Source organism: Pezoporus occidentalis, unplaced genomic scaffold (genome assembly GCF_034315485.1).
Source record: "Pezoporus occidentalis ecotype Australia unplaced genomic scaffold, CSIRO_AGI_Poc_V1 ctg18, whole genome shotgun sequence".
NCBI classification, from domain to species: Eukaryota; Metazoa; Chordata; class Aves; order Psittaciformes; family Psittacidae; genus Pezoporus; species Pezoporus occidentalis.
The window spans coordinates 7,318,278-7,345,500 of NW_026913640.1; the positions used below are offsets into that span (position 1 = coordinate 7,318,278).

Genomic DNA, 27,223 nt, shown 5'->3' on the forward strand with positions numbered 1-27,223 from the left:
ACGAACAGAATGTAATTTGAGTTTATTACCTCATCATAACCAACTTCTTACAAGCTAATTTGGGATACTCAAAATTACACAGAATAATGCAGAAAGAAATGCTATCCCTGAATTAAGGGGCTCTGAAACATGCAAAGGAGTTTATAATGATTTTCTCACCCCAAACTTCTCTTCACTCATACAGAGCATTGCACATTTCCAATGTGTTCTTACTAGTGTTTCCTCAGACTGACAGTAGTTCCTATCTTGACTAATTATACGCCAATGACCTGCTGCAGACAAGCAACTTCTATCACAACATAATAGAAAAAGTCACACCTAAGGTTTTCAAAGTTGAAAAATAGAAGTTTACTGAAAAACTTCCCACAGTATATTATGCGGCTTTAAATATTCACCACCAACAATAAAACATTCATAATATCGTTCAAAATTGCAGAGCAATGTATAATTTTCATTTAAAACAGTATTTGTTTGGAATTACAGTTCTGCAAATGCTGTTGAAAACGCCATGTTCAGAAAAAATACGAATATCTATAGTAAACAATGTTTACTTATTAATGTTTTTATGTATTAATTCTTACCTAAGCTGTTTAAAGGCTTCTGCTTTCACAAGTGGTGTTTCTACAGAATGTTCAAAAAGTGCTCCTTCAGGCCCTGCAAAAAAATAAAGAAAAATACTATATATAAAAGTTCAAATGGAAAGAAAACAGGAACAGTGATTTATATGGCCACTTGATATTAAAAATATAGATAAGTAACCGTATATTAACAGTTAATAAAACAATTAAAATATAGCTACAGTACTGTTATTACAGCATTGATTGGAATGACCCAATACATGGGTAATGTAATAATTAATGTGTAAATTTTAAAATGAAATCCAAGAAGTGCGAAGACAGAGAAATTTTAAACTACTTGAGGCAAAGAAATAAGTAGTAAGATTTTTAAAGTGCAGCTTCCATTACAGTTAATAGAATTAAAATTCCGCAAAATCTTTGCAAATGTTACAGACCTAAATATTCATAATAGAAGAAAGCCACTGGGAAATATCAGCATTAATGCACTAGTGAGAAGGGTGGTGGTGGTAGTGTAATAGGGAATGAAAAGGCTTATCCGCATATTTTAAGCTTTCACCTCTAATTAAGAGTAAAACCTTGCCTTCCCGTGAGAAAAATTAAGTATGACACTAAAACCCCGAAAATAATCTCAGGGCAATTTTTTTTTTTTTTTAAATGGCCCTAAATAAATTTCTTATCGTCATTACCTACTTTATATTTTAAACTGTAAAGAAATAATGTCAAATATGATATGAATATTACTACATTTACTGTTTTATAGACTATTACTTATGATTTTAATCCTACAATACACAAGCTCAAGATACTAATTTTCGTAATGAGAGGACTGAAGTCAGAAAGGTTCATTAATACCCCCTACACACCCTATGAAGCACAGACTATCTGCCTCTTCAAAGTCTAAGAGCATGTTTATTCATACCCTCAAATTGTCCCCTACTTACCTTACCTTCTGAGCAGAAGTGTTTAAATCAAACATACATCTTCACGCTGCACTTCAGCATTAACTACTCAAACTGTAAACCCTTCCATAGAACAGATCACTGGAAAATCACTGACTCAGCAAATCTTTAAGACATTATGAAAGACAAACAAGGACAAGTAGTAAACTGGAGAAAGGGCAATACAATATACTTCTCCAAAAAGATACCAATCCCCCCTGCCCTGACACCTTTTCTTCAAGAAAAGTGGAGGCTAAGCAAATACATTCTATTAATTTCTTACCTTCTCACCACCAAAATATTAGCCAATACAACAGTCATGATACATAAATTATAATTTGTACCTGTTAAAAATTTTTTTGCGCAGTACTTGAGATTTTATATCTGCTGAATGGATTTTATTGCATAGAATTTTATCTGCTTGAGCCTATTTTCTCCCTTCTATGGACAGCCTTCCTGGAGGTAAGTTTCAATGGCAGGCAAGGGAGTGAAAAAATGGACTCCTATGGCCATGGACTCTAGCCATTTGTGGAGGAAGATTCTGGTTCCAGCTAGTCCTGTGACTTTGTTCCTCCTGCCATGACAATATTATTAGTTATAAACCAGTAATTTATTTGCTAGCTAATACACTGTTGCAAGGTGGGTTTTACTGTCACCAATGCCAACTGAATGTATAAAACCCTACAAGAACAAAATGTTGATGTTCAATACTTCTGTCGCAGAGTAATAAATGCCTGCAAAAGATGCAGATCATTACTGAATATTGAAAAGGTTGTAATTGGAGTACATCTCCGGGTAGCATTAGTTGTCATGAAGGGTTGAGCTGAGATTCACTTTCATACACTTAAAAATTTAAGTGTTTATGATGTCTATGATGTGGGTGTCACAGATGATATAGAGGCAGAATTACCTAATCATATATACGTACTGTAATCTAAAATACCCTTGTTCATCATGCTTGGCCTCCAGCTGCCATGATCAAATGAAGTGTCTTTTGTAGATAAACCATTATCAAAAGGTGTTTCAAATACTGCTGGATGATCAAGTTTTAGCATATGAACTTAGCCACTATATTCAAGGGACATGAGTGAGCTGTTGAGCTCATCCTAAAGTAGACAACTGTATTTGACCAGCAGAGTAGCTCTCCCCATGCCAGGTCTAGGTGCCTCCTTCACGCTGTAGACTGCATTGACTGTGTTGACTGCAGGTTCAATTCAGTTGTCTAAACTCAAGCATCAAGACCTGTGACCCTGTCAGGTACCTGAGGCACCTTGCTGCTCATGGCTTTCCCCAGGTGTTTGCCCTTCTTAGGAGAACACAGAGAGGGTCTGCTGCTGTTTCAGTCTATCATATGGGCCAGAAAACATCTAAGCAAAATAGCACGAGGTCAAACATACCAAATTGTTGGAAAATGACAATTCCTGAGGTGTTGGATTGTACTACCTTATTACAGTATCACAGTATCACAGTATGCTAGAGATTGGAAGGGACCTCGAAAGATCATCTAGTCCAATCCCCCTGCTCCATCCTCGTGACACTCCCCCTTTATATATTTATAGACACTAATAAGGTCACCCCTCAGTCTCCTCTTCTCTAAACTATAGAGACCCAGCTCCCCCAGTCTTTCCTCATAAGGGAGATGCTCCACTCCCTCAATCATCTTAGTTGCCCTGCGCTGGACTCTCTCCAGCAGGTCCCTGTCCTTCTTGAACTGAGGGGCCCAGAACTGGACACAATATTCCAGATGGGGTCTCACCAGGGCAGAGTAGAGGGGAAGGAGAACCTCTCTCGACCTACTAACCACCCCCCTTCTAATACACCCCAGAATGCCATTGGCCTTCTTGGCCACAAGGGCACAGTGTTGGCTCATGGTCATCCTGTCGTCCACTAGGACCCCCAGGTCCCTCTCCCCTACACTGCTCTCTAACAGGTCGTTTCCCAACCTATACTGAAACCTGGGGTTGTTCCTGCCCAGATGCAGGACTCTACACTTTCCCTTGTTATATTTCATCAAGTTATTCTTAGACTTTTAATTTTTCCTGAAAGATCCTAAATCACAGGCATTTGCTCTCTGCTACATTATATTTTAGTTGAAGCCTTTCAGGTTTTCTTACAAATTGTTACTGAGATTTCATAATTCACATAAACAAAATCAAACTAAAACTAAAATCAAATAGTTCCCTATATTGTATATAAAATACTGCAAGATGTTTGCGTATTTTAAGCCTGAGGTATTCTATTTCTTATGATATGAGCTTTGCAAAATTTCACATTAATCTTGTTCTTTATCTAAAATGTTTAAAAAATTATCTCAGCATGCAAAGTATTACTAATTTGTCCTTCATGTTAACAGTATCATTTAAATCACAATTTTAATAAATTAATTTGAAGCAAACTAGGTATGAATCTCCTCTCACTCCTATTAATTTTACACTGAAATAGCCTCACTGATTTTAATGGGTTTGCTTTTAACTTGTACTACAGAGTAAAAAAGAAACAGGCAATGCATCTTTCTACAGTATTTGCTAAAGTAAACAATTATCCTTGCAGTGTAAAGACTAATATTGGACAAGTCAGAATACACGTTTTAGCATAACAATTTAAACTTGTGTATGAATTATTTTTACTTACTTTGAGCAGAGGTAGACTTTTCCAAATCAGTTAACAATTATGCTGTTTTTTCATATCTTTGTTAAACATGCTTTTCTATTAAAGTTTAGCACCCCTTGGGCAAACAATAATTATTTGATATGGTTTCCTGGTTAAACACACTTGTAATTTCAATTAGGTTAAATAGTAAAAAACTTAAGATAAGACCCTCAGGCGTAAACAGAATTTATTAACACATTTATTATAACTTAACTTTGGCTTTGAAACACTAATTGTATAGTTACTACATTTGTAGTTTTGCACAGTGAAATAACATGAATATATCAATTCTAATTAAGACCTCAAGATTTCAGGGGACCAATAATTAGCAAAAATTAATCATGATAGTTGCACTCAGGCTAAAAATATTAAAAATGTAATTCAAAACAAGCTACAGAATATTTCTTGTTATTCCCTTTGATGGATTCTTCTGCTTAAGGAGAAATCACACCTTGATATATATCTGCATTAATGCAACTTTATACCTGGAAAATGAATGTTGACTTTATCAGGTCATATGAAAGGAAATAGCTTTTCATGTGATAACTGACATCTTATTATTTTGTAACTGAGTACTTTGGCGATTTGAAGAAACAGCCTAAGACAAACTTGTCTTTGAAAAATGGCATTTAAAATATATTACAAATACCATTCTGTCACATGTCTACACACAAAGAAGAAATACAGTGGCTTTCACTTTGAAAGATAAAATCACATAAAAATATCAGAGAGAATCTAAAAATGTTTTCACAAATAAAACCCAATACGACTCATTTTGTATCATCTAGAATTTTTTCAGCCTCATTTAACAGTGTGATTGGAAACATTTAATAATTCAGAAAAAAAAAAGCACCAATCACTAAAATAAAATATACATATATACACAATTATTATTTTACTGTGATATGCATTATAATTTTGCTTTTAAAAGTTCTTACTGATTACTTGCTGACAGAGGTTAGAATATCTTCAGATTTCTATTCCCTAATGAGGTAAAACCAGAACCTGCATTCACAAAATGATGTATTTAAAAATGGCATTTTTCATTGTGTTTTTCTTGTGGCTATTATTTGGGTATTTCTCAAACTGTTACAAACCTGTGACTCGAAGTTTATCTGTACCAATTACAACCTCATTTTCATCCACTGTAAAAAGTGGTTTGCCGTCCTTTGAGTTGATCTGAAATTGCTGACCGTGGAATTCTACCATTTTAGGACCTGCAAAGCACAGTAGAATAATGGATTAATTACATCAGTTTTGTTCAGCTTTCTATATAAATTACTAATAATTTGAACTGTGGTCTTAATAATTTAATGACACATTTAAATATGTTGAGGATCATGAAGAACCTGAATATTCTAAGGATAGTGGCCCTGTAAGTACTGAAATTGGGTAAGTCTATTTACAAAGTCACAAAACTGTGCCTGGAGTCATGCTTTCAAACTGGGTTTCCAGGGAATTTAGGAAATCCCTGATGAACTGATCAAGACAAACATTCCTGATCTTGTTGTTGTAACCGCTGAGATTCTCTGATCAGTGTGAGTCTATCATCTCTTTTTTTTTTTAAATAAAATCTAATTATCAAAGTCCTTGCAGCATCATCCTTTATGATCAGGGAGGCTTAAATGCTTTAAAATTACAAGCATCCCATGTAAGAGCAGGACCCTCAGTTCTTCATAGCAAATGTCAGTTTGGTGCCACATATCTAACAACTGTTACTGATCATGTTCTTAGAAAAGTTTAAAAAAGCTACAAGAATATTTGCAGTTTGATCTCGTACTCCAAAAAGTAAAATAATCATCTGCAAGACAGCCTTTATGTATTACCAAATCCTAGATTCAGTAAAACATCCTGTTCTACAGTATTGACGTGGTAAGCGGATATAAATCAAACCCTTAATATTACCCTTTCCACACCAAATTCACACCACGTAAATCTGAGTGTTGATTTGATAGTCATCATCTAAATCTGTGGTCAGAATTAGAACTACAGAGAATTGTCAAAGCAGCTAAGACACCTTTTTTAATAAATGTTTTTAATGAATTTTTAATAAATGCATTTCAGAGACTATTCGTGGGAGTGAGAGGTGCTGAGCTGCTTCCTTTCCAGCAGGAACCTGCCGTACCAAGCCTGCTCCCGTAAATGTTAAGTATATTCCAGGCAGTAATTCTCAAAAGAAACATCATTAGGATTATTTTTTTTTCCTTCCAGTTAAAATGACATTAGGTGGTGGATGATTGATACGCTAAGAAATGTATTCTAAAATCTGTGTGGTAGCTGATGCGAGAGATGCATACCATAAAGTTCTACAGAATTTGCTTAGTGATTCGCTTGGCAGACACAAAGGATTGCTTTTAACTGCCCACCAAGTACAGAAGGGGTTATATAAACCATAATATCCTAAACTAAGGCAACAATTTTAATGCATAAAACCTGATACAGATTCTTATTTAAAGATGGTTAGGACAGGAAGCTGAACTTTCAGGTAAATTATACGCTGCTGGACATGTGCACCCTAACACAGCTTTACTCATCTCAATTCAGCTATTCTCTAAAGCTCCTCCAAAGCATGACTTTATTTCTGAGAAGTGTATTGCAAAAAGTGAAAAGGTGCTGAACAGTCGTATTTTTTTTACAGCAAAAGAAGCAGTTCTGGGTAAGTGAGGCAAGGTTAGATCTCTATCCATGGTTGCCTTCCACAGATTCAGTTCTAAGCTGTGAGGTTTTATAGTGTGAGTAATGTTTAAAATAATAACTAGAAAGTGCTTTAAGTGTATTTGAATTATAGTGCAAACCTGTGAACAACATGCAGCAATGTATCTAGAAGACTCACAAATACATACTGTTAATTTATATATAATTGTTAATTATTTACACACAATTACAGAAAAATACTTTCATGCGGTGAAGATACTGTATGTTTAGAGGAAATGTTATCTACTGATTTCCTTGGTACAAAGGAAGTCATCTTTGAAAATGAACTGCCAGGTCTCAATAGTAGCACTTCCACTCTTTCCTTCTCAATACCTTGGTAGACACAGAAGTTTTAATAACTTAATAACACATTGGGGAAAAAAAAAAAAAAAGGATTTGAAAGAACCAGAGTGTGACCTGACTTGCACCAGGCCTAACTCGATCCCTTCTAGGAGAACATTTATCTTCTTGATTCGCTGAATCCATTTCACAGGATATCTTGTTAAAAAAGGGTTTTTCACATTTCTCATAGTAAGAACAGGAAAAACCTTTCTCAAACAGCAGGAATTGATTGATCTAATGGGTGTATCTGCATACTGCCAGAAAATTGGCAGTTATTTATTAATTCTATTGTTATGGAATGTAGATTAATTCAGAGAGATGTGACATAAAGAAAGAAAATAGTTGTAAGATCATCATAGAATCATACAACAGTTTGGGTTCGAAGGGACCTTCAGAGATCATCTAGTTCAACACCCCTGCAGTGAGCAGGGACATCCTCAACCAGATGAGGTTCCCCAAAACCACATCCACTCTGGTCTTGAATGTCTCCAGGGATGGTGCATCCACCACCTCTCTGTGCAACCTGTGCTAGCGTTTTACCACCCTCTTTGTAAAGAATTTTTTCCTCATGTCCAACCTGAGTCTCCCCTCTTTTGGTTTGAAACCATCAGATCTCACCTATCACAACAGGCCCTGCTAAAAGATTTTTTCTTTTCTTGCTCTGTTCTGCTATCCATGATTTCTGATAACCTATGGCTATCACCTACTCTGTATGCTTCACTTTTCTCCTACCACCTAGAATCACTGAAATGTTGAATATAAGCCAAAAACTTGAGTGCTTTGGGGTATTGCTATGCAATTTTATTTTTTAGTTAATTTTTATTAAAGCATTTTACTTAAAATAAGATCTCAATAAAAGTATTAAAAATGTAACACTCCTACAGATTCAGTTCTAGTTCCATGAGTAATATAGTACCTAAAGATGTAAAGCCATTGCTTTCAGAAGCATAGAATTAGTCAGATTTTCATATGGAATGGTGTGGAAGTACTTGCTGGTCTTTTGTTAGAATTAATGTGTTATTACAGAGAACATGCAGCACATTGTGTATATACATTTTAGGTCCAAATCATACATCTCTCATCACCTTGAAAAACATCTCTAATACTTTAATAGAACACTTGCTGTTCCTGTTTCCTCTTTTTCTCTCAGTTCTCCTTTTATGCAATGGATACAGTTATGCCCTCTGAGATCAAAGTAAGGATGCCTTACTGTCAGCACTTATACTTTGTTGTTCTCTATGATTAAACACAAGTCTAGAGATCTCAAAAAAATCAGTTCTGAATGATCACTGCAGACACTGATTATGCAAACACTGGCAACCAGTACTTTCCCCTCTCAGTATGATTTACTAACTAAATGTCTTTATCCATCTAGGCATTGTCTTCATAAAATACTCAATATAAATAAAAAAACCCCAAACCTGTGAAACATTTCATTGTAAAATGGATTATTGATGAAACCATAGCAGGAATAGGGATCATGTTTCTCACACAGTGACGTGACAAAAAGGCTATGGTGTCACATTTTCTCTCAGGCCTAATGAGTCCAGAATGTGTTGCATGATGAATAACTTCATCGGGAAAAAGTGAAAAATACAGTCCTCACATATGTAAAATGGAAAGGCAAGTACCAAAGGAGAATGAGGCATGATAATTTGAAACCTTCTATAAAGAAACGACAGCTGAATTGAGTCACTCATTCCTGAGTGAATACTTTAACCACTCTATCTTCTGCATAATGGGTAATTCTTTTTCCTCCAATTATTATTACTATAAAGAAATCCATGGGTGTTATTTTCATAAGGTCAACTCCAGCACTGTGTTTCAGGAGTATTCTATTCTTGCTTATTGATCTGAGCAGAGGACAACGTGAGAGGACCAATTAAACAGATGGGTCATGACTCAGTTGCCAACATAGCTGTCCAGTGCCATTACATATACTTTGGTGTTCTCTGTTTGGCCTTCAGCTTATTTTAGATGCCCTAGAATATCTAAGACTTCTGCATTGGACTAGAAAGTCTGACATGGGGTCTGTAAGCAACCTGGGTCCTTCCAGAGTGTCAGCTGAAGACAGGGCAAGACAGAATCACAGAAGAATGCTAACCAGAGGTCACCTCTGGAAGTCGCCTAGTTCTACTGCCTGCTCATAGTAGGGTCAGCCTGGTTGGAACTCAGATGAAGGTGCTCATGGTCTTGTTGAAGTGGGATTTTAATACCTCTGAGGAAGGGGATTCAGTAGCCTCCCTGGGCAACCTCTTCCCATGGTTAACCTTTCTAACAGCAATATTTCCTCCCCTTCTACCCAGTTGCATTTTGCTTTAATGCAGCCTATGATTGCTGCTTCTTGCCCTTTTGCTGTGCACCTCTTGAGAAAAGTCTGCCATTTTGCCTCTTGCCCTCCTAGTAGCAGGCAGAAGTTAGAAGCCCCCTTTAGCCTTCTTTTCTGCAGGTTAAACAAACACTACTTCCACTCCCTGATCATCTTAATGGCATCCTATGTGACACTGCTTAGTTTGCTCATAGCTCGGTCATACTGGAGAGGGCTTAACACAGCATTCCAAATGTAAAGGTGGAATGATACAGCCCAGTATGCTATTAGACCTCATTGCCACAAGGGTACACTGCAGATATGCTCAAGTAGTACTCCAGGGTGGGTGTGCGTTTGTGTGTCTTCGGCAGATCTGCTGCAAAACACAGGGATCTAGCTCGTTTTTTTGGCCACTAACTGCCAATGAAAGTCCTTCATTTTAAGAAGGAAGCATTGTTACACTTAAAATGAATAGTCTTTTAGATGTACTTAATGACCCAAATTCTACAACAGATTATAGTCACAATGAATTTCAGCTATTTTAAGATGACCTTTACAAATTCAACTAGCATCTACCAATGACAATAATTCAATCTTCTTATTACTTTAAAGGGTGAAAACACACGAACTATACTCACCCTCAGCAATAGCTATTATCTTCAAACTATCATCCAGTGACTTATGTTAATGACTACTACACCATACGAACCAAAATATGTTTGGGATTGCAAATTTACTGAAGACTGTAAAAATTGAGAAGGTTATAAAATATTGAAAAATTCCCTTTTTTCTACTTATTTTGAATTCCTTCCTCCCACTGAAATAAAGACTGGAGCTAATCAGATGAGTAATTGCTCTCTGATGAGAGAGGGGTAAGCACTATCTGCTTCTTTTTCCAAATAAAAAATTATTTACCAAACATTACCCTTTTTTCAGAGCTAAGCTCTACAGACTTATATGTACACTACTTTTCTTCTAGACACAGTCAGAGAAGTGACAGCATAGAATTCAAATCCCCTTGGCCAAGATAAATTTCCCCTTAACTGTGATGCTGGCATATACAAATATCACAAGTTGGCAACACATACAACTACCTGATTTTATTTAGTTATGTTAGTTATCTAGAGGATGCTTAAAGTGTGGCTTAAGTCTGCATTGCTGACCCTGAACATTATCATGTATTTCCTCATACAGATTATCATATTTGGGGACAGGGTCTGTAAATCTTGCTATGGTAAGCGCCTTATTATAAATGGTACATAGACTTTAATGACTGGTTTGTTGTTTTTTTTTTGCAAAGATGCTTTTCAATGGAGTCTAAATATTAAACTGCAACTGTAATGACTGGTTCTTTTTTGTAAGTAAGTTTTCATGAATATATTCTTACTAGCTTTAATTTAAATGTATATTCATTGCTACTTTTTCTAATATTTAATTATTTTCAACATTATACTAATTTAAATACACAATGGTCTTACAAAAGACTAATAGCATATGCATTTAATGTAGAACAGAAACACGTTTTCCACAGAGTAAAAGAGGGAATTAGAAAAGAGTATTATATAAAAAGTCTGTAGGATATTTTAGAAGCCACCTGTCATTCTCTAAATTTTGCCTGATCTGAGTCAACAACTAAATTTTACTCTTAAATAAAACTGGCACGTGTGTGTTGATATAATCAGATTCACTGATAGCTAAAATTTTTATACTTCTGAAAGTAAAAATCCTTACTTTAATCTCCTTGGAACAAATATTGTAAGTTCATGATCACAGAAAGACTTAATCACCTCAAAAAATACTTCAATGAAGTTTCCAATTTGTATTTCTATTAATTGCTCCTATGTTGTATCTTTCCTTCTTATAACCCAGCTGGAGAGCAATAAAAGTTGTGCAAATAATCATCTTCCTGCAGTACAAAGATCTTCAAGAAATATGTCCTGCCTTTCATCTTAATGATAAGAAAGAACTTATTTGGACAAAAATGGAGTTTTTAATGAAATACTTCTGGGAAAAATAGAAAAGAAAAAAGCTAAATGATTTTACAATGTCATTAATTAAGTCAAGTTTATGAAACTGGCTTCAGGGTTTTCCCTGTGAAAACACCATCAAACTCTTCCTGCATACATCATGCTTCCTTAACACTGTTTTCTATTATGTCTCTGATGAAAAAATACCATCACTTGAAAATGAAGTATCATAAGAAATATATGATAAGAAAGCCAGAAATTATTTGATGTTGGAAAGTAGTAGTGTATAGGTGGAAATTAATGCTAATGAAGCGATATATCAGGTACTGGCACTTAGTTTCATTAGAATGTTCTGTTCGAAAAAAAGAGGGGTGGGTTAGCACAAATGCTCTCATTTTAACAGCTGTTCAGATTAATGTGATGGACATAAAATCTCTAGACATGAGTCTGAAGAACAGATCTTTTGAAAAGCTGACCCTACTTTTCAGTAAAGATAGTTGGAAGCATGCTGCTTTTTAGCTACTTTCTTAATATTCAACCCTGGAACACCACTGCAAAATCTGACTGCATTACATTCACCCGCTGGTAGGCTATACAGGTAAGCATATGTTTGCTTAGGTGAACCATCATTTAATGTTTGATACCAATGTTGCTCTTAAGTATTTGATAATTGACTATGTATGTATTCTGTGTGTTTCTTATATATATAGTTTGTATTCATTATCATTCACCGTTGACAAAGTTTGATAATCTTTTAGACTAGGTTGTTTTATTATTGCCAGGTCAGAGAGAACCTTGGGCCACATGATCTAGTGTCTGGCATCCCTGCCCATGGCAGGGGAGTTCGAACTAGACTATCTTAAGGTCCTTTCCAACCCTAACCATTCTATGATTCTATTACGGCCCAGGGTGCTATATTCCTTTTTTGTTCTAGGACTGAATAAGACTTTGAAGTGGTAAGTACAGGAATCTTCGAGATGATGGTTGGCAGCTTTATTCCACTGCTTTCTTGGATTACTGAGGAAAGTTCTAGATACTCAGTTCTGAAGGTTGATGAACAAGCTGTGATAATAACATCTGAATCTTATTCATGATTTTAAACACAGGAGCTATTCTAATGAAAATAGTTACCATCTGTTCTGTAGACATCCTTGCCTTGCTTATTAGCATCTCTTCCTATGGTTTTCTTAACTCCATCTGACTCTTCCACACCTTTCCACATCTGTGCTTTCCTTCAGTTCCCTCCTTGCCATCTGTTGGTCGACATCCTTTTTAAGTCCCATTTCTCTCAGAAATGTTTCCAAAGTCCCAAAGCAATCACATCTCCGTAAACCCTCAACTAAAAGTCCCATTTCCTTTTTTTTTTTAATTATTAATTTTTAAATAGAAATTATTTACTTGGTTTTAATATTAGTTTCTTTGGTCATATATGAGTTTTAAATGATTTAAAAGAGTAGCTCAAACAAAATGGGTATCTCTGTCAACCAGAAGTATACTGAAGTCAAAAATGAGTAAAGCACAGAACTGTTTTTTTTTTTTCAATTTAGTCTTTTCCTGACAAGCAGTTAGTTAAATGCATTTGCATTGAGTGAGGCTTCTGAAAGCAGTGTAATTATGGAACACAGTCCAAAATACCAGATCTGCAGCATGTTTTTTTAAGAGCTACAAAGTCCAGATAACTCGTTCAAGGGGTACGTCACGCAGGTAAACCAAGGAGCATGTAGAAACTTTAAAACTAGAGTGCTCATGGTGGAAGTTGCTTGCATTTAATGTCATTTGCGTACATCTGTGATTCATGAGGAAAACATTTTTCATTTTTTCCTAATACGTGTCTGTTATCTTCATGTGAGGAATGACATAGAACTCCTCAAGTAAAGATTTATTTCACATCTCTCGTGAATTGCTTCTATGGAAGACTGGGTATTTAAATCACTCTTAGAAACTGATTAAAATATTTTAACATATAATTTGAATCACAATCTTCTTTGAGTTAAAAGGTATTTCTGTTATGATCTTATGAGTAATACTATATTATATTGTCATCTTTGGAACAATCCAAAATTGATCTATACAGTTCCTTCACAATGGCGATTGCTCCTATTTGTAAGGTGAATAGAGTATTAAGACATAATACCAGCATGCTGACAACTGTGGAAGGCATTAATTCTTTAGAAAAGGCTTGTGCATACAGATTTAATCAGCCACACACCTATTTTTCACACTTCTGATAAGGAAACATCATCTTACATGCATGCATTCTATGACTGCCTAAGGACAATGGCTAAAAATATCAAGCTATATATAGATGGTCGTTTACTTCAACATACTGCCACCTACCCCAGCCACCATTGTTTGGCCATATCTTTAGATATTAACAGAGTTCTTTACAGTATTAAGTTTTTATTGTTTTTTTCAACATTTTTCCATCAGTCTAAAATTAGTATGATTTCATATTAGCAGTATTTCATGTTAGTATTTACAAAGGTACCAACTACACCAGACAGCAAATAAGTCCAATTATTAATGAATTCAGTAAATAGAATTGCCAGTCAAAGAGAGATTACTTAAACGTCAAACATTTAAAGTAATATGCAAATGCATGTTAGCACTTTCTTTTGATGCAGTTTTGATTTTCCCAAGCTCAAATCATTTTTTTACCCTCTTACCTAAGTATTTCTTGTAAAGCAAGCCAGAGTGCTGTCAAAACTTTCCTACTTCAGTGTTGTACTTGAACTGCCTTTGTACTCTGAACACATTTAAAAGATTTGAGATGCAGGTCTTCCAGTGTACGCTCTGCTCCTTCCTACTGGTTTACTCATATATACAGCCCCTCTGCACAGCTAGGCAACTTCTTGACTGGTCAGCACTAAGTATTTGGCTTTTCCTTAGGAAAAGGTTAAAGATGCTTGAGATCAGAAGGTACAATAATACACTGAATTGCAAGTTACTGGGAATAGAGCCAGAAAAAAACAGGTGATGAAAAGTGAAGAAACAGAATCACATTACCAATAGGGAAAAATACTAAATATGGGTAGTACTTGCTCTAAATGAGTCATTACTGAAGAGACAGTTTCCATTCAGCAGAACTCTCCCCGCTAAACAGCACAGTCCATATTCTACAACATGGGTATGTATTGACCCTTCTTTGTCTATCAAGTCTTCAGCTTACAAGTTTTCTTCAATCTAGATGGAATCAAGCCCTATAGAGCAGATATTTTTAACTTTATATTTATTTAATATTCCATCTCATTTTCTGTACTGCTCTTAGTTAACACTCTCAGAAGACGATTAAGAGGCGACTGGGAAGGAGAAAAAAAGAAAAGATGGTCTGAGATTCGTTGTTGCTTTTGCCTGGCAAGGTAAGTTCTATAGCCATTTCCTGACACAACAGAACTAAAATTTCTTTCATTTCATTAAAATATATCCCTTACACTGCTTCTAGCACAGAAGCTCTGTTAACAGGAAAGATACACTATGCATGAATATCTCAAGACTGCTCATTTCTGGACCTCAGTTACATTATAGGTGCCAAAGTCCAAACAAGCAAATAATTTGCATCTCTTTTCAGCGCTGACCTTTTTTCCTCAGCAAACTCTCTTAATTGTTCATGCTGAAACATTGTGTGAGAAGCCATGTGCCCTCCACCTGCCAAAAGTATGTCATGTTTCCATCTTAAATTACAAAGTTGCCTTATTTCTGTAGGGACACAGTCCCCCAAGTGCATCATGAGTATATTAAACTATGGCGACAGAACTGAGTTCAGCAAAAATCAAAGCAGCTTTTTTCACTTTCATGGAAAAGCACCTGCTAATGATGGGGTCATTCATCTTACAAGTGGCTAAACTCAATACATGACTGAATATTCATGAACTTCTGCATACCACACCTTTCCTATTACCAGTTCTAGGTCATACAGGCTGGACACAGCCTGTCAAACAATGCATTATGCCTTTGGGCTACTGTCAGACATGATTATATCTGTAAGTTTCTCAGACTTCGGCAGTGATCAGGTTGGGCAAATTAGTGTGGTGGTCAATGATATGCTCTGTGGTTTGCCCTTCCAAAAGGATCTCCTGACAACTTCTCATTAGGCAGGATAGGCACATGACCACAGTGCAGATACATGTGGGTCCCATGATGGGCAGCCACAAACAGTACAAAGCAGACAGAATCAACAGCATAAGTCACAGAAACTTCAGGTTTGGTCTTGTGGTCACTGTATAGTTAATTACTGCAAACTATTTAATAACTTTACTAATAATATGAAACTGCATTTCAGCCCTTAATTATTATCAAAATGAGATATGAATGCTACTGTCATGTTTTGATAAATGTTTAGGGACATTTCCTTATGAAGAATAATTCAGATCTTAATTATTAGCTTGAATTACAAGAGATTTAAAAAAAAAATGAAGGCCAAATTGAGATTAATTGAATAATTATGCACTTTTGAGGGTAATAGCAGTCTCCTTTTTTACTATACTTTTTATTTGAAGTTTGTTTTAAAACAGTGAAGATTGCAGTATGTTCAATGAATTGATATCTTAATTCTTCAAACAGGAACTGTCACAGAATTTACAGTCTCATTAACATGGAAAAGTTGCTCACCTGGGCCTCAATCTAGTAAAATACTTAAGCACTTAATAATAACTTAAGCATTTAATAATAACTTAACAATATTAAGTTAATATTAAGCACTTAATAATAACTTAAGCACTTATATGAAGTTAAATAATTAGGAATGCATGCTTTGCTGCATGAGAATCTTACAAGAAGTTAATAAATTGTTACATTTTCCTCTAAAGTCAAATAAAGGTTGAAAAACATTACCAAAACTAAGAAAAACGTGTTGTATGTGACACATATTGTTGCCATTTTTGTTTTAAAAATACAACTTCAAGAGTAATACCTTCTTATTCTTTCTGCCATGATCTATCACCTACATCTGTCTAGATCTATTGATTGCCTCAAGTAAACCAATGTATTTTACTGCTACCAAATGCAGTAAAATATGTACATTTCTGTGAACTGGTTTCCTTAAAAAAAGAAAAAAGTTACTTATTTTTATTCTATGCTTTTTTAATTTTAGGATATCTGCTTAAATGTTTTTGTCTCTGCTATACTAGGAAATGAAGTGAGACATACGGACCTCTAAGAAAAAATAATTTTCTTAGAAAATGATTTGCAACTATCAATAGATTATTTACACAAGAAAAGGAGTAACTTCTGCAGTGGCCTTTCTTGAATAATTCTGCAATAAAGAAGTGCTTCAAATATTTACAGAATCAATGCTGAACTGAGCAACTGAAAACATACTGTTGACACTTATCGATTGGCAGCTGGATTATCAATATATGGCCATAGCAGTAAAAAATGATCACATTTACTGCTTTATATCCTCAAAGCTCCTTGCAAATATTCATTATTGTCGTGGTTTAAACCCTAGCCAGACAGCTTGTTCACTCACTCCCAGCGAGTGGTGCAGGGCTGGAAGCAATTGAGGAATCAAAAGAGTGCAACTCCCATGGGTTGAGACAAGAACAGTCCAGCAACCAATGTACAACACAAATCACCACCGCTACCACCAACGACAACAATAAGGGAAAATAACAAGGGAAGAGAATACAATACCACCTGCCGAGAAATGAGTCTGACCCAGAAGACCCCGTGTCCTTCCAGAAAAAAACAGGCCGGACAGCTTGTTCACTCACTCCGAGTGAGTGGTGCCGGGCTGGAAGCAGTCGAGGCCCCCACTCCACCCGGGCCCGCGCCCCAGGCTTTGAGGCGCACCACAGCTGCCCTCCTACTAGTCACGGCCTAGGCCCCCCGGGGGTTTCCTAAACAGCAAACAAGGAAAAATCACTTAAGACTTACCGACATTTAACCTGCCTGTGACTTCCCCATTTGAATTGCGAGCATTAACAGTCACGTTGTGAGTAGACTGGAGAAGCAGTGATGAGTCCTGGAGTACGGAGGAGAAAAAAACCATCCACAGTGTCATCAAATAATCTGGGCTGGTATTTTTCAATAAGCTTCAACTATATCAGGTTTAAAATAAGAAGAAAAACCCAGAGAATATGTCAGGTGAACAAAATCTGTGTTTCTGGACCAATGAACATGGTTGCTAGCATTTTATCTTTTAAAAAAAAATGCTTAAGCGCTAGATCAGCTACATTTCAATACATAATTGAGAGTCTGTTTAAGTGAATTGAGAATACCCCACTCTGCAAATTTGCACTATTATATTAATTGGTGAGAAATATGCGTGTGCATACTGCTTCCTCAATGGTCCATGCAGCCTATATGCTTTGTCTTGATTTTGACACCTGGCACTGATTCTCCCAGCAAGGAAACACAGACAGTCTGATGGAGAAAGTGGCAGGTTGACTAGCTCAAAGCTGACTTTAATAGATGACAGTACAGATAAGAGTGTCAATCTAAATTAAATAGTCTCCCTGTCCTCCACTCAGAAGGATGACAGAAATGTATTAACAGACTGCACAGCATCACCTGCTTGTCCACATCTCTGCACCATGATTTGAGCCTAAACCACTCTGTGCTGTATCTAGTGTTCCAGAATACTAAATCACATCTGAAGGTCACAAAGCAATAGTGCTCATATTCGACTTTTAACTTTCCTGCACCACAGCTGGGACATATGCAGAGCAACTAGATCCTTAAGGGTATCCATGCTACTTACAGAAGCCAGGGCATGCTTCCTGCTGTAACTGGTATCTTCATTCATTCCTAGCACACCTTATCACAAGTGAGTCTAGCTATGGTAGACAATTCAAAATTTCATGTCATTCTTAGGCTGCAACCAACATGGAATTACTTCACCAAAACCAAAACATACCCTTGTGTTAACTCATGGCTTGGTGTACAGGTGTTTTCATACGAAAGTATACTTTCTGTCTAAAGGACAGGAACCTTTTTCAGTTGCCAAAATATCAGGAACATGATATGAATACAGTATTAGTAAGCTGTTGGCTTATGACATTGGTGATATTAGTTCCTAGATAAATAAGTGATTTTCTAACTACTGAAATATTGTATATATTTTATATATGTAGTATATATATTGTACATATATAGCTTCTACTAGTTCTTCTAGACTAAAGAGAGTTTCTGCAACACCTTGAAAGGCTAACCCTTGAAAAGCACTCCCAAGTCATGTTTCCATCATAACTTAATGCTTAGAGTGTGAGGTAACTTGAGAATTTTGAACACATTTCATGTGAAGAATTTTACTACAAACACATGTCTAATAAGTGATAGAAGCAATACACAGTTTGGAGTCCAACTTACACTTTCTTTTCTTAAACAACAGCCCAATATCTTACAAGTAGGAAGCTAAGCTCTCTCAAAAGGAGTCACTAAGTGAGCAAAATAAATTAATCTCATTTTGTAAATTATATCAGGAAAATGTGAAGGCACAGAATTGACAAAAATTATGAAAAGTCTTAAGAAAAAAGTAAGCAATGTGTTAGAATGAACATTAATGGTAACAAGTTAGTATGAGGTGGAAAAGGAAAGTCGACAAAGATCAGGTAAATATATCACAACTAAGTATACATGCTAAATGACTCACAAATCTGGGCATCTTTATTACACTTATCTGACTGTTGCTGGTCAATTTAAAAAAATTAATTAGTAATTTTCAGTATTAAATGAGACCTGCAGTGGCCACATGTATGCTGCTAATTAAAATCTAGTAACATATTTATAAATGCTCATCTTTTATCATTCATGAATATGTATTAGCTAATATAGTGGATGAAAGATTGGACTTGAGCTGGCAATGCCTACTAGCAGGCCAAAGGCCAATCGTATCTTGAGCTGCATCCAAAGGAACGTGACCAGCAGGACAAGAGAGGTGATTCTGCCCCTCTAATCTGCTCCTGTGAGACTCCCAGTACTGCATAAGTCTATGTCTGTCCTCAGTACAAGAAAGACACAGACCTGCTGGAGAGGGTCCAGAGAAGGGCCACAAAAATGATCACAGGGATGGAGTACCTCTCCTATGAGAAAATGTTGAGAGTTGGGATCGTTCAGCCTGGAGAAGAGAAGGCTCCAGGGAGACGTTATTGCAGCTTTTCAATATGTCAATGTTAGAGAGGGTGAAGTTTTTACAATAAAATAATCATATAAAATAGTAAAATGATTATATTTGAGAAATTTATAAATCAATAGTGAGGCTTTGTATATTAGAAGGCGTTGTAACTTTGCCGTTTTGTATCATAGTTACTCTGTAACTACATGATACAATGGTAGTCTTGGTAGCAAGAGCTAACATAACTGCATATGATGAGGGGAGTATAGGTGTATGTATTGTAAAACTCTACCCAAGCAGAACCTAAGTTTAAGACAGCCAAAAACGGCATACCAGAAGCATCCTGGTGAAGATAAGAGAATGCTAACGTCCGGAAGACGACTGGGACCTGGCCAAGTAGAGGAAAGGTGAAAAGGACAACCTGAGGAAGACTCCTTACTTCATCAGGGCGACCACCAGAGGGGGCGGCGCAAGCGCAGAAGAGGCTGATGTCGTAATAGATTGACGTAGCAATCGTTGATGCATATGTATTAGTCAATGATGTAATCTGTGTTGAATATGTATTAGTTACAAAATTTTTAGTGTATAAATTGCGAACGCGATGTGACGGGAATCGGAACCAGGTTTGGGTGCGTACCCCTGGTTCCCGGCACCTCAATAAAGCACCTCATATAACCATTCCGGTGGTTATGTGTCAGTTCTTACGCTAACATGAAAGGGGCCAATAAGAAAGATGAGGAGAGACTTTTTAGCAGGGCCTGTTGTCATAGGTTGAGGGATGATGGTTTTAAACTAAAAGAGGGGAGATTCAGGATGGATGGGAAGAAGAAATTTTTTGCAATGAAGGTGGTGAAACACTGGCACAGGATGCCCTGAGAGGTGGTGGATGGGCCATCCCTGAACATACTCAAAGCCAGGCTAGATGTGGTTCTGGGCTACCTCATCTAGTTGAAGATGTCCCTGCTCATTGGGGGTTGGGGGCTGGTCTAGATGACATCTGAAGGTCCCTTCCAACCCAAACTATTTTATGATTCTGTGAAGATGCAATGATGCTGCCCACAACTCTGTGCTGGACTCATAATGAAGGCATAAACTTGTGACAGGTTCCAGAGATGATGCACAGCAAGTAGATTTCAGTTAGCAGACTGCAAGGAGAAAACTATTAAGGCAAGAAAGCTGCTGTGATAGCCAAGTGGCCTAATTCTTTAACAGGCAAACTTAGAAAAAGAAATCATAACAAATAAGCAAATTTATGAGAATAAATATACAGATGGCACTCAGGAGATCAAGCTACAGGCAACTAAGCCTCTATAGAGTTCAAATATTTTAAAGAGCAAGCCAACAGATAAACAGAATACCTCCAAAGAATTATCGGTTCATAAGGGGCAAAGACATGCAGCATCCTGAAAGCTCTAATTAATGCATGCTACTAACTACTAACTAGACAGCTAAACTTCTAAAAGCTGCTGCCATACCTCTTTCTTACTATATAGCACTAAATGTATTAAGGCCTGGAATGAATACAAATGAGATAAAAGAGCTTAACATTGCATAACATTTCTGGAGGGAAGAGGGAGTTCTTAAGTGTCACCTATGCTGGTCTTAAAGAGTTACATGCCTTAATGGATAAATAAACTCAAGGGAAATTCATTTAAGCACAAAAATAGAGTACCCACTGCCTATGAGATAGAAAAGAATACACATAAAATCAAAACTGAAATAGAGGTTTAGTAATGCAATTTCACCTTCTAAGAACTGCTACTGGAAATACTTGTTGCAGAAAAAGAAAGGCTTAACAGATGAAAAATATACTGTCATTGCTTAAATTTCAGTAATCAAGCACTTTAACAACCTCCTTCTGATAAATTTATTTACATTTTCTCTTGCTTTATTAATACAAACACTACATTTTTCCCTAGATTCAGAAAAGTCTCATAGCTGGCTATTTGTTCTTGGTGAGGATGATTGCAAGTTTGAAGTAATGAAAGAGCCATATCCGGCTTTTATTCTCATTGAATAGACTTGAAAGGTGCCATTGTTTGATTGGTTTATAAAACATGGCTCATTTTGTAAGAATTTAGATTACGGACAATAGTTCTGAAAAAGATTCATTTATTTGGCCAGAAACAGATACTGTTCTGAAAAAAATTCACTAGAATAAGTTTCAGAGTTCATCTGTCTAATTAAAAACCAATTCATATTCTCCCTTCCTCTAAACCCAGTACTTCAATAAAAATCTTTTCTACACATTCTCAGTGCAATTTTAAAGTTAATCTGTTTCATTAATATTTTCTTTGATGAAATGTTATTCTTTCTTTACCTCAATAACAACAGTTTTCTAGCTATGTAAACATGATTAAATCCTGAATATTTCCATTTAGTCTGGTAGATTTTATATATGTAAATATATAAAGATATAATACATTTAATATCATTGTCCTAAAAGTGACAAAACCTGAACTTATTAGAAGAACTGTAATTTTTCTGATAGGATCCACTGATTTTAGAGATACTGAAACTATTCTGTAATGGGTGAATAAACAAAACAAGCAGCATCACAGGGAAGCCTACACTAAAAAAATATACCAGTAAAAATAATGAAAAACTTCCTCCACACTCTTAAAATGTTAGCATTACTTACATATGACTTAATTCCTTTTAGAGCTACTTCTTATCACATGCCTAAGAGAAAAACATTAATTCTTCCATAGCATCAGAACATTGAACTGACCATGCTTGTAAAGTATGCAAAAACATGTGTGCATAGACGTATACATACATATACATGCACGTACACAAATGTATTTATATTTCCATGACAGCTGCCTAGACTTTGCCTAAATTCAACTGTTCATCAGTGCATTAATTTAGCATTATTGAAAGATTATCTGCTTAGTGGTAAGATTATCACTTACCACTCGAGAGTGGATTTCTTTGGCATAAAGAGGGAATAAGAATTCAGATTCCCCTTCCAGACGAAGACCCTCTTTTGTAACACGCAGGTGTCCCATTCCAGTCTAAGGAGAAGATGCAAGAATCATTAGCATTTTATTACTGATGCTGTATTTATCTTTTGTTATTTACACAAACTGATAATTTCCAGAGCTGCTTGCCTCCAGTATATTGATTTAGATAACCATACTAATGCATTTAAAATTCTGAGAGTTCCTCATTTCTTTGAAGAGTGTTTTTCTTTAAGAAATTGTAGCTTTCAAGAAAAAGTTACTAAAATTGGGATTTTTTTTTAAGGAAAAAATATAATATTACAGTCATTAACTTCAAAAGAAGTGTGTTTGTATTGACTGAAATAGTCTTTGTATTTGCTTTCTAAAAATGTCATGAGCAATAAACTTTTACAGGACTCACATAAGACACACCTTATGTTAACATTTCAAGTTTATCAGTAATGTACTTTACAAGTTTTACAAGGAATATAATACTTCTAAGCCTATTGAGGAGGCAATGAGGAATTTTTACTTGCTTCCATTTTCAGTTATTACTTCTTTCTTTTTAATTCATTTTTCTTTCCTTGGTTTCCCTACTTGTGCTGCCCCCCCCTCCCCCCAAGTTCTAGGCCAAGGCCCTATCTTTCATGCTATCATCTTCTTTTCTATCACCTACTGGTCAGTTTTTGTACCTTCCTCGTTCTTAGTTGTTCCCTCATGATTTTAACCGGTTATGCTTTCCAGCCCATATCTTTTTTCCTTCTTTTACTTTCTTTCATCATTATTATAATAGAATTGATAATGTGAAAAATGAGTCAGGAATTACTTCATTAAGTACATCTGAGGACTTGTAAGCTTCAGCTGCCAACTATTTCACAGGTATTTAGCCAATTTGCACAGGATTCACCCCTCCCCCTGCCAGAAAAAATGAGAGAACACTTGGCAAAAACTTTGCAGCCTTACAGCTCTGTCATATGTGAAAATCTTTCAAGTCAACTGCCTCAAACTACAAAAAAGAGGTGGGAGGGCTTAACAAAAAACAGTAAACCCCCAAAGTATTTCCACTGTAAATATTTTTTAAGGTTTCTCTTCACATAAGTAGAGAAGAAAAGGCTGATGATGATACATCAATAACCTGTTCATCTAATGAATTAAGCCTAACACCAATAAAAGTTATAACTGAGACTGTTTTCAAATACATGTTCTGATCAATGTCATTATATATTTTATATATATGTAATGCTAAATAATATGTCTAACCAGCCTTCAATGAATAACTGCAGCACTGTAGCTGTTTTTTTTTTTTAACAGATTTGAAGAGAGACAAAAGAGAAAAACAAGCTTTGCTTAAATTCTGTAACGTAAGAAATATTCATGTCAGCAGTTTGCTCCACTGGAGAGTACAATGTGATTCTTCCTCAGCAAGGATTTATTTCAGGAAAGAGGCTTTTAGAATACCTATTTATGGAATCTGTTATTCAGGGTCAAACATTTTACTGCTTTGAAATATATAATATACTGGCTTTTCTCAGTGGAAACAATTTCCAAATTCTAGACATCACAAAGCTTTTAAAGAGTATGTAGTATACACTGATACATCTCATGAGACAAAACTGAAATAATACCTATGATAAGCCCCCTATGGCTTTCATACTCACTATTCCCAGCCAGCATTGTGTGATTTAGAACTATGTTTTTCTAGAGAAGACTATGGACAGTTTTTTTCTAACTTGTAACACAAAACAGAGATCAACACCAGAAATAAACATAGTTTTTAAGACAAACACTTTTGAAAAATATGACATGAAATATCAGGGTATTCTAAAGAAATACCACTAACAAATGGCTCTAATTTATGTAATTCAGTTTAGGGTGTCATTATTTGATCTGACCTTATGCCTTTTCCTGTCAGGTGAAAGTACATTATATTAGTCATCAGGTTTATACACAGTTTGCATATTTTTCTGGAATATAAAAAGCTAAATAGACAGTATATTGTAGAGTAAGTATAAAAAATAACGTTGTCAAATCTTAAATGTATAAAGGCAGAGGAAGAAGAAGCAATTAATTCTTGCTCTGAAGCAGACTGGGGAAAATTAACAGGCTCCTGGGTAACAGCCTCTATCCTGCCTTTGGCTTTGAGAGGAAGAAATTTTTAGTGGAGACAAAACCCCTATAACTGATGTTGAAAAAGAAGATTATGCAATTGAATAAGCACACTCTTTCAAATGTATTCATATTTTTCTGCAATGATTATTCTAAAAATGCTATATAGATAAAGGAATGTAATGTCTTTGACATCAAGAATAATATGATATGTGACAAAATGCAGCACTTAGCTGTAAATTCTTATTTTTCAGTAAATACAGTCACATCATTCAGGATTACTTTGTATAAGTATGTTCTGAGTATGTCCTATTTTCTTCATCACATATTTCATTTAAGCATTGACACAAAACTCACATTCTCACATATCTGAATAGGAGTTTCCTTATCCATTCTCATTGATCACTAGGGAAGTGCAAAACTAAGGAAATTCAGACTTGGGCTACCTGCATATATGACTATCCGTCATGATTAACAGACAAACTCTGTAAAGTGCATGAGAATCTGCAAAAAAAATGGATTTCATATAATGATCCACACTTCTATTACTTTTGTGATTATAAAAAATTATTATTTCCTTAGTACTATGATATTTGAGCATCCCAAGATTGTAGAACTGAGTTATACAGTACTATGAGATGGAGAAATTCTATTATCCCTCTTATAATTGGCAAATTGAAGTTAAATAGAAAATAGGAAAGAGGGTTATAGGATAAACAACCACCCTAATGCACTGAGATCCAATGATAAGTTCCATACAAATCAAGAGTATAATAGTTACATATAATGTTCTCTCAACAGCCACTCTGCTTCTTACATTACCATTTAGGAAAAGCCAATTATTATTTATTGAGTATTGTGACTTCCTCAGTTATGAAAAACCTTGATGCTTTCAATTTCAAGGATTTGACTCTGTTCCTATTCAAATCATTGAAGAAAAATATTTCTCTTGACTTGAGGAAAGGGTCCAAATATCAGTTAGACGAGGATTTTGATGCAGTTATACAATGAGGTACTGACTGGGGGATAGAGACTGCTTCATTAAACATAGCAGATGTACGGCAAGTCTGGATTTTTGTTACCCTGGTGCTGGTGACTGTCACTGTTTGAGTGTGCTGGCACTGAGCTGTAAGACATTGTTGTGCATATAGCCATGAGACTCATGTTTTCTAATTATTGAAAGCCCTTGGTGAGGCAGGGACTGAGCTGTGGAGAAGAGGAGGATGAAACGCTATCTCTGTAGACACTAAGCAGATTTTGCTATTGCTGCACAGAGCTGACTGGCGTGAAAACTGCTGGCAGCTGCCAAACCCTTATGCACCAAAGACGAAATTTAGCATTAGTGTTCACAAAGGTGTAACCAGTTTTCATTTCAGAACTGCTAGGCATATTCTAATTGGAGTAACAGGATGTCTTCAACCACAGTAGAAGCATTTTTCATCATTTGAAAATGATACCAAGGAGTTAAGTGCTTGTGGAAACAGAGACATGGCCTTCTACAAAATTTCAAGCTCTGAGTGTTCAAGCCTCATAAAAGCTCAAAAGGCTCTTTGATCCAGAAATCATGGTCTAAAGGATATTTGACAGTTATTCAGTGAATTGCCTACATAGGGATACTCCAAACCATCTGCAGTGAGTAGCCACCACTACTAGCAGCCTAGGTAAGACTCACTGTGCTACTGACCATTTGGAAGGGAGAACCACCTTGGATGGGTTATTATTCTCTTAGACTCTAAACACAACAGATGTAAAATATTTTTCCTCTGAAATAAGGGGAAGCAGTCCCGTTCTTTACAAAGCCAGTAGACAAGTGCAGTATGTCCACAAACTATGGAAAGGCTCTGAAATTTACTTCAGAGGACTATAGAAGGTCTGAGTCTTTCATCAGGACCAAAAACTTCCAAAAGCCATACTGATGGCTCTGGTGGTATGGCCATGTTCTTCTGGCTATGAATATCTGTGTTGAGGAAAATGGAGAAATGGCTGGATAAAGCAAGTTCAACAGCACTGGTTTGGTTAGTGTTAAGGGCATATCTTGTTAAAACAGGGTGCAAAAACTTTCCCTCTCACCTGTCGTTATTGTGGGGCCTGCTCTGGCTCATGACCAACAAAGTCATGTAGAAAGCGATGCGCGTTGCACATTGCTGTGGGACTCTAGGAGTGCAAACAAGCAGATGTAGATCTAGCACTCTTGCACGCCCAGTGACTTGCTCTCAGGTAGCTAGCTGAGCCTCATGCTGTCTGTGGCTTACAGAGCCAATATAATATCTATCTCCCAAGCCAATATAATAAAATACAGGTCTTCTGCTGTAGGCATCCCCTAGAACTGAGGATGAGGAAGACTGATTCAGTTTACAATGAGTATTTCTAGTCACGTGCATTCAATCAATAGCTGTAACTTTATTTCCCTACCAACACAGAAACTGATACACATGGAGCGGTCACTATATTGGGTAAATCATTCTTTGTATTGTATTGGATTGTATCGTATCAGATTGTACCGTATCATCACTGTTTCTGCATCTTTCCAGCATTAGACTCAATTGAAGTCTTCAGACTCCTCTAGAAAATAGAAATTAAACTTCTGGTCATGTATCAGCCAATAGCTACACATGAAGATGTCTATTTTCCTATTCTGAAGAG

The 27,223-nt window shown here is 36.1% G+C and overlaps 1 protein-coding gene across 5 annotated transcripts in view; it reads right to left on the reverse strand.

Annotated features, from left to right (window-relative positions):
- SGCG (sarcoglycan gamma) overlaps nucleotides 1-27,223 on the reverse strand; it is a 126,220-nt gene that overhangs the window by 26,027 nt on the left and 72,970 nt on the right. For all 5 annotated transcript variants that reach the window (XM_062615208.1, XM_062615206.1, XM_062615207.1 and 2 more), the window contains 4 exons: nucleotides 22,445-22,546; nucleotides 17,351-17,438; nucleotides 5,263-5,382; nucleotides 582-654 (listed from right to left, as the gene is read on the reverse strand). In XM_062615208.1, the coding sequence (XP_062471192.1) occupies nucleotides 582-654; nucleotides 5,263-5,382; nucleotides 17,351-17,438; nucleotides 22,445-22,546 (383 nt within the window). The remainder of the gene's footprint in view (nucleotides 1-581; nucleotides 655-5,262; nucleotides 5,383-17,350; nucleotides 17,439-22,444; nucleotides 22,547-27,223) is intronic.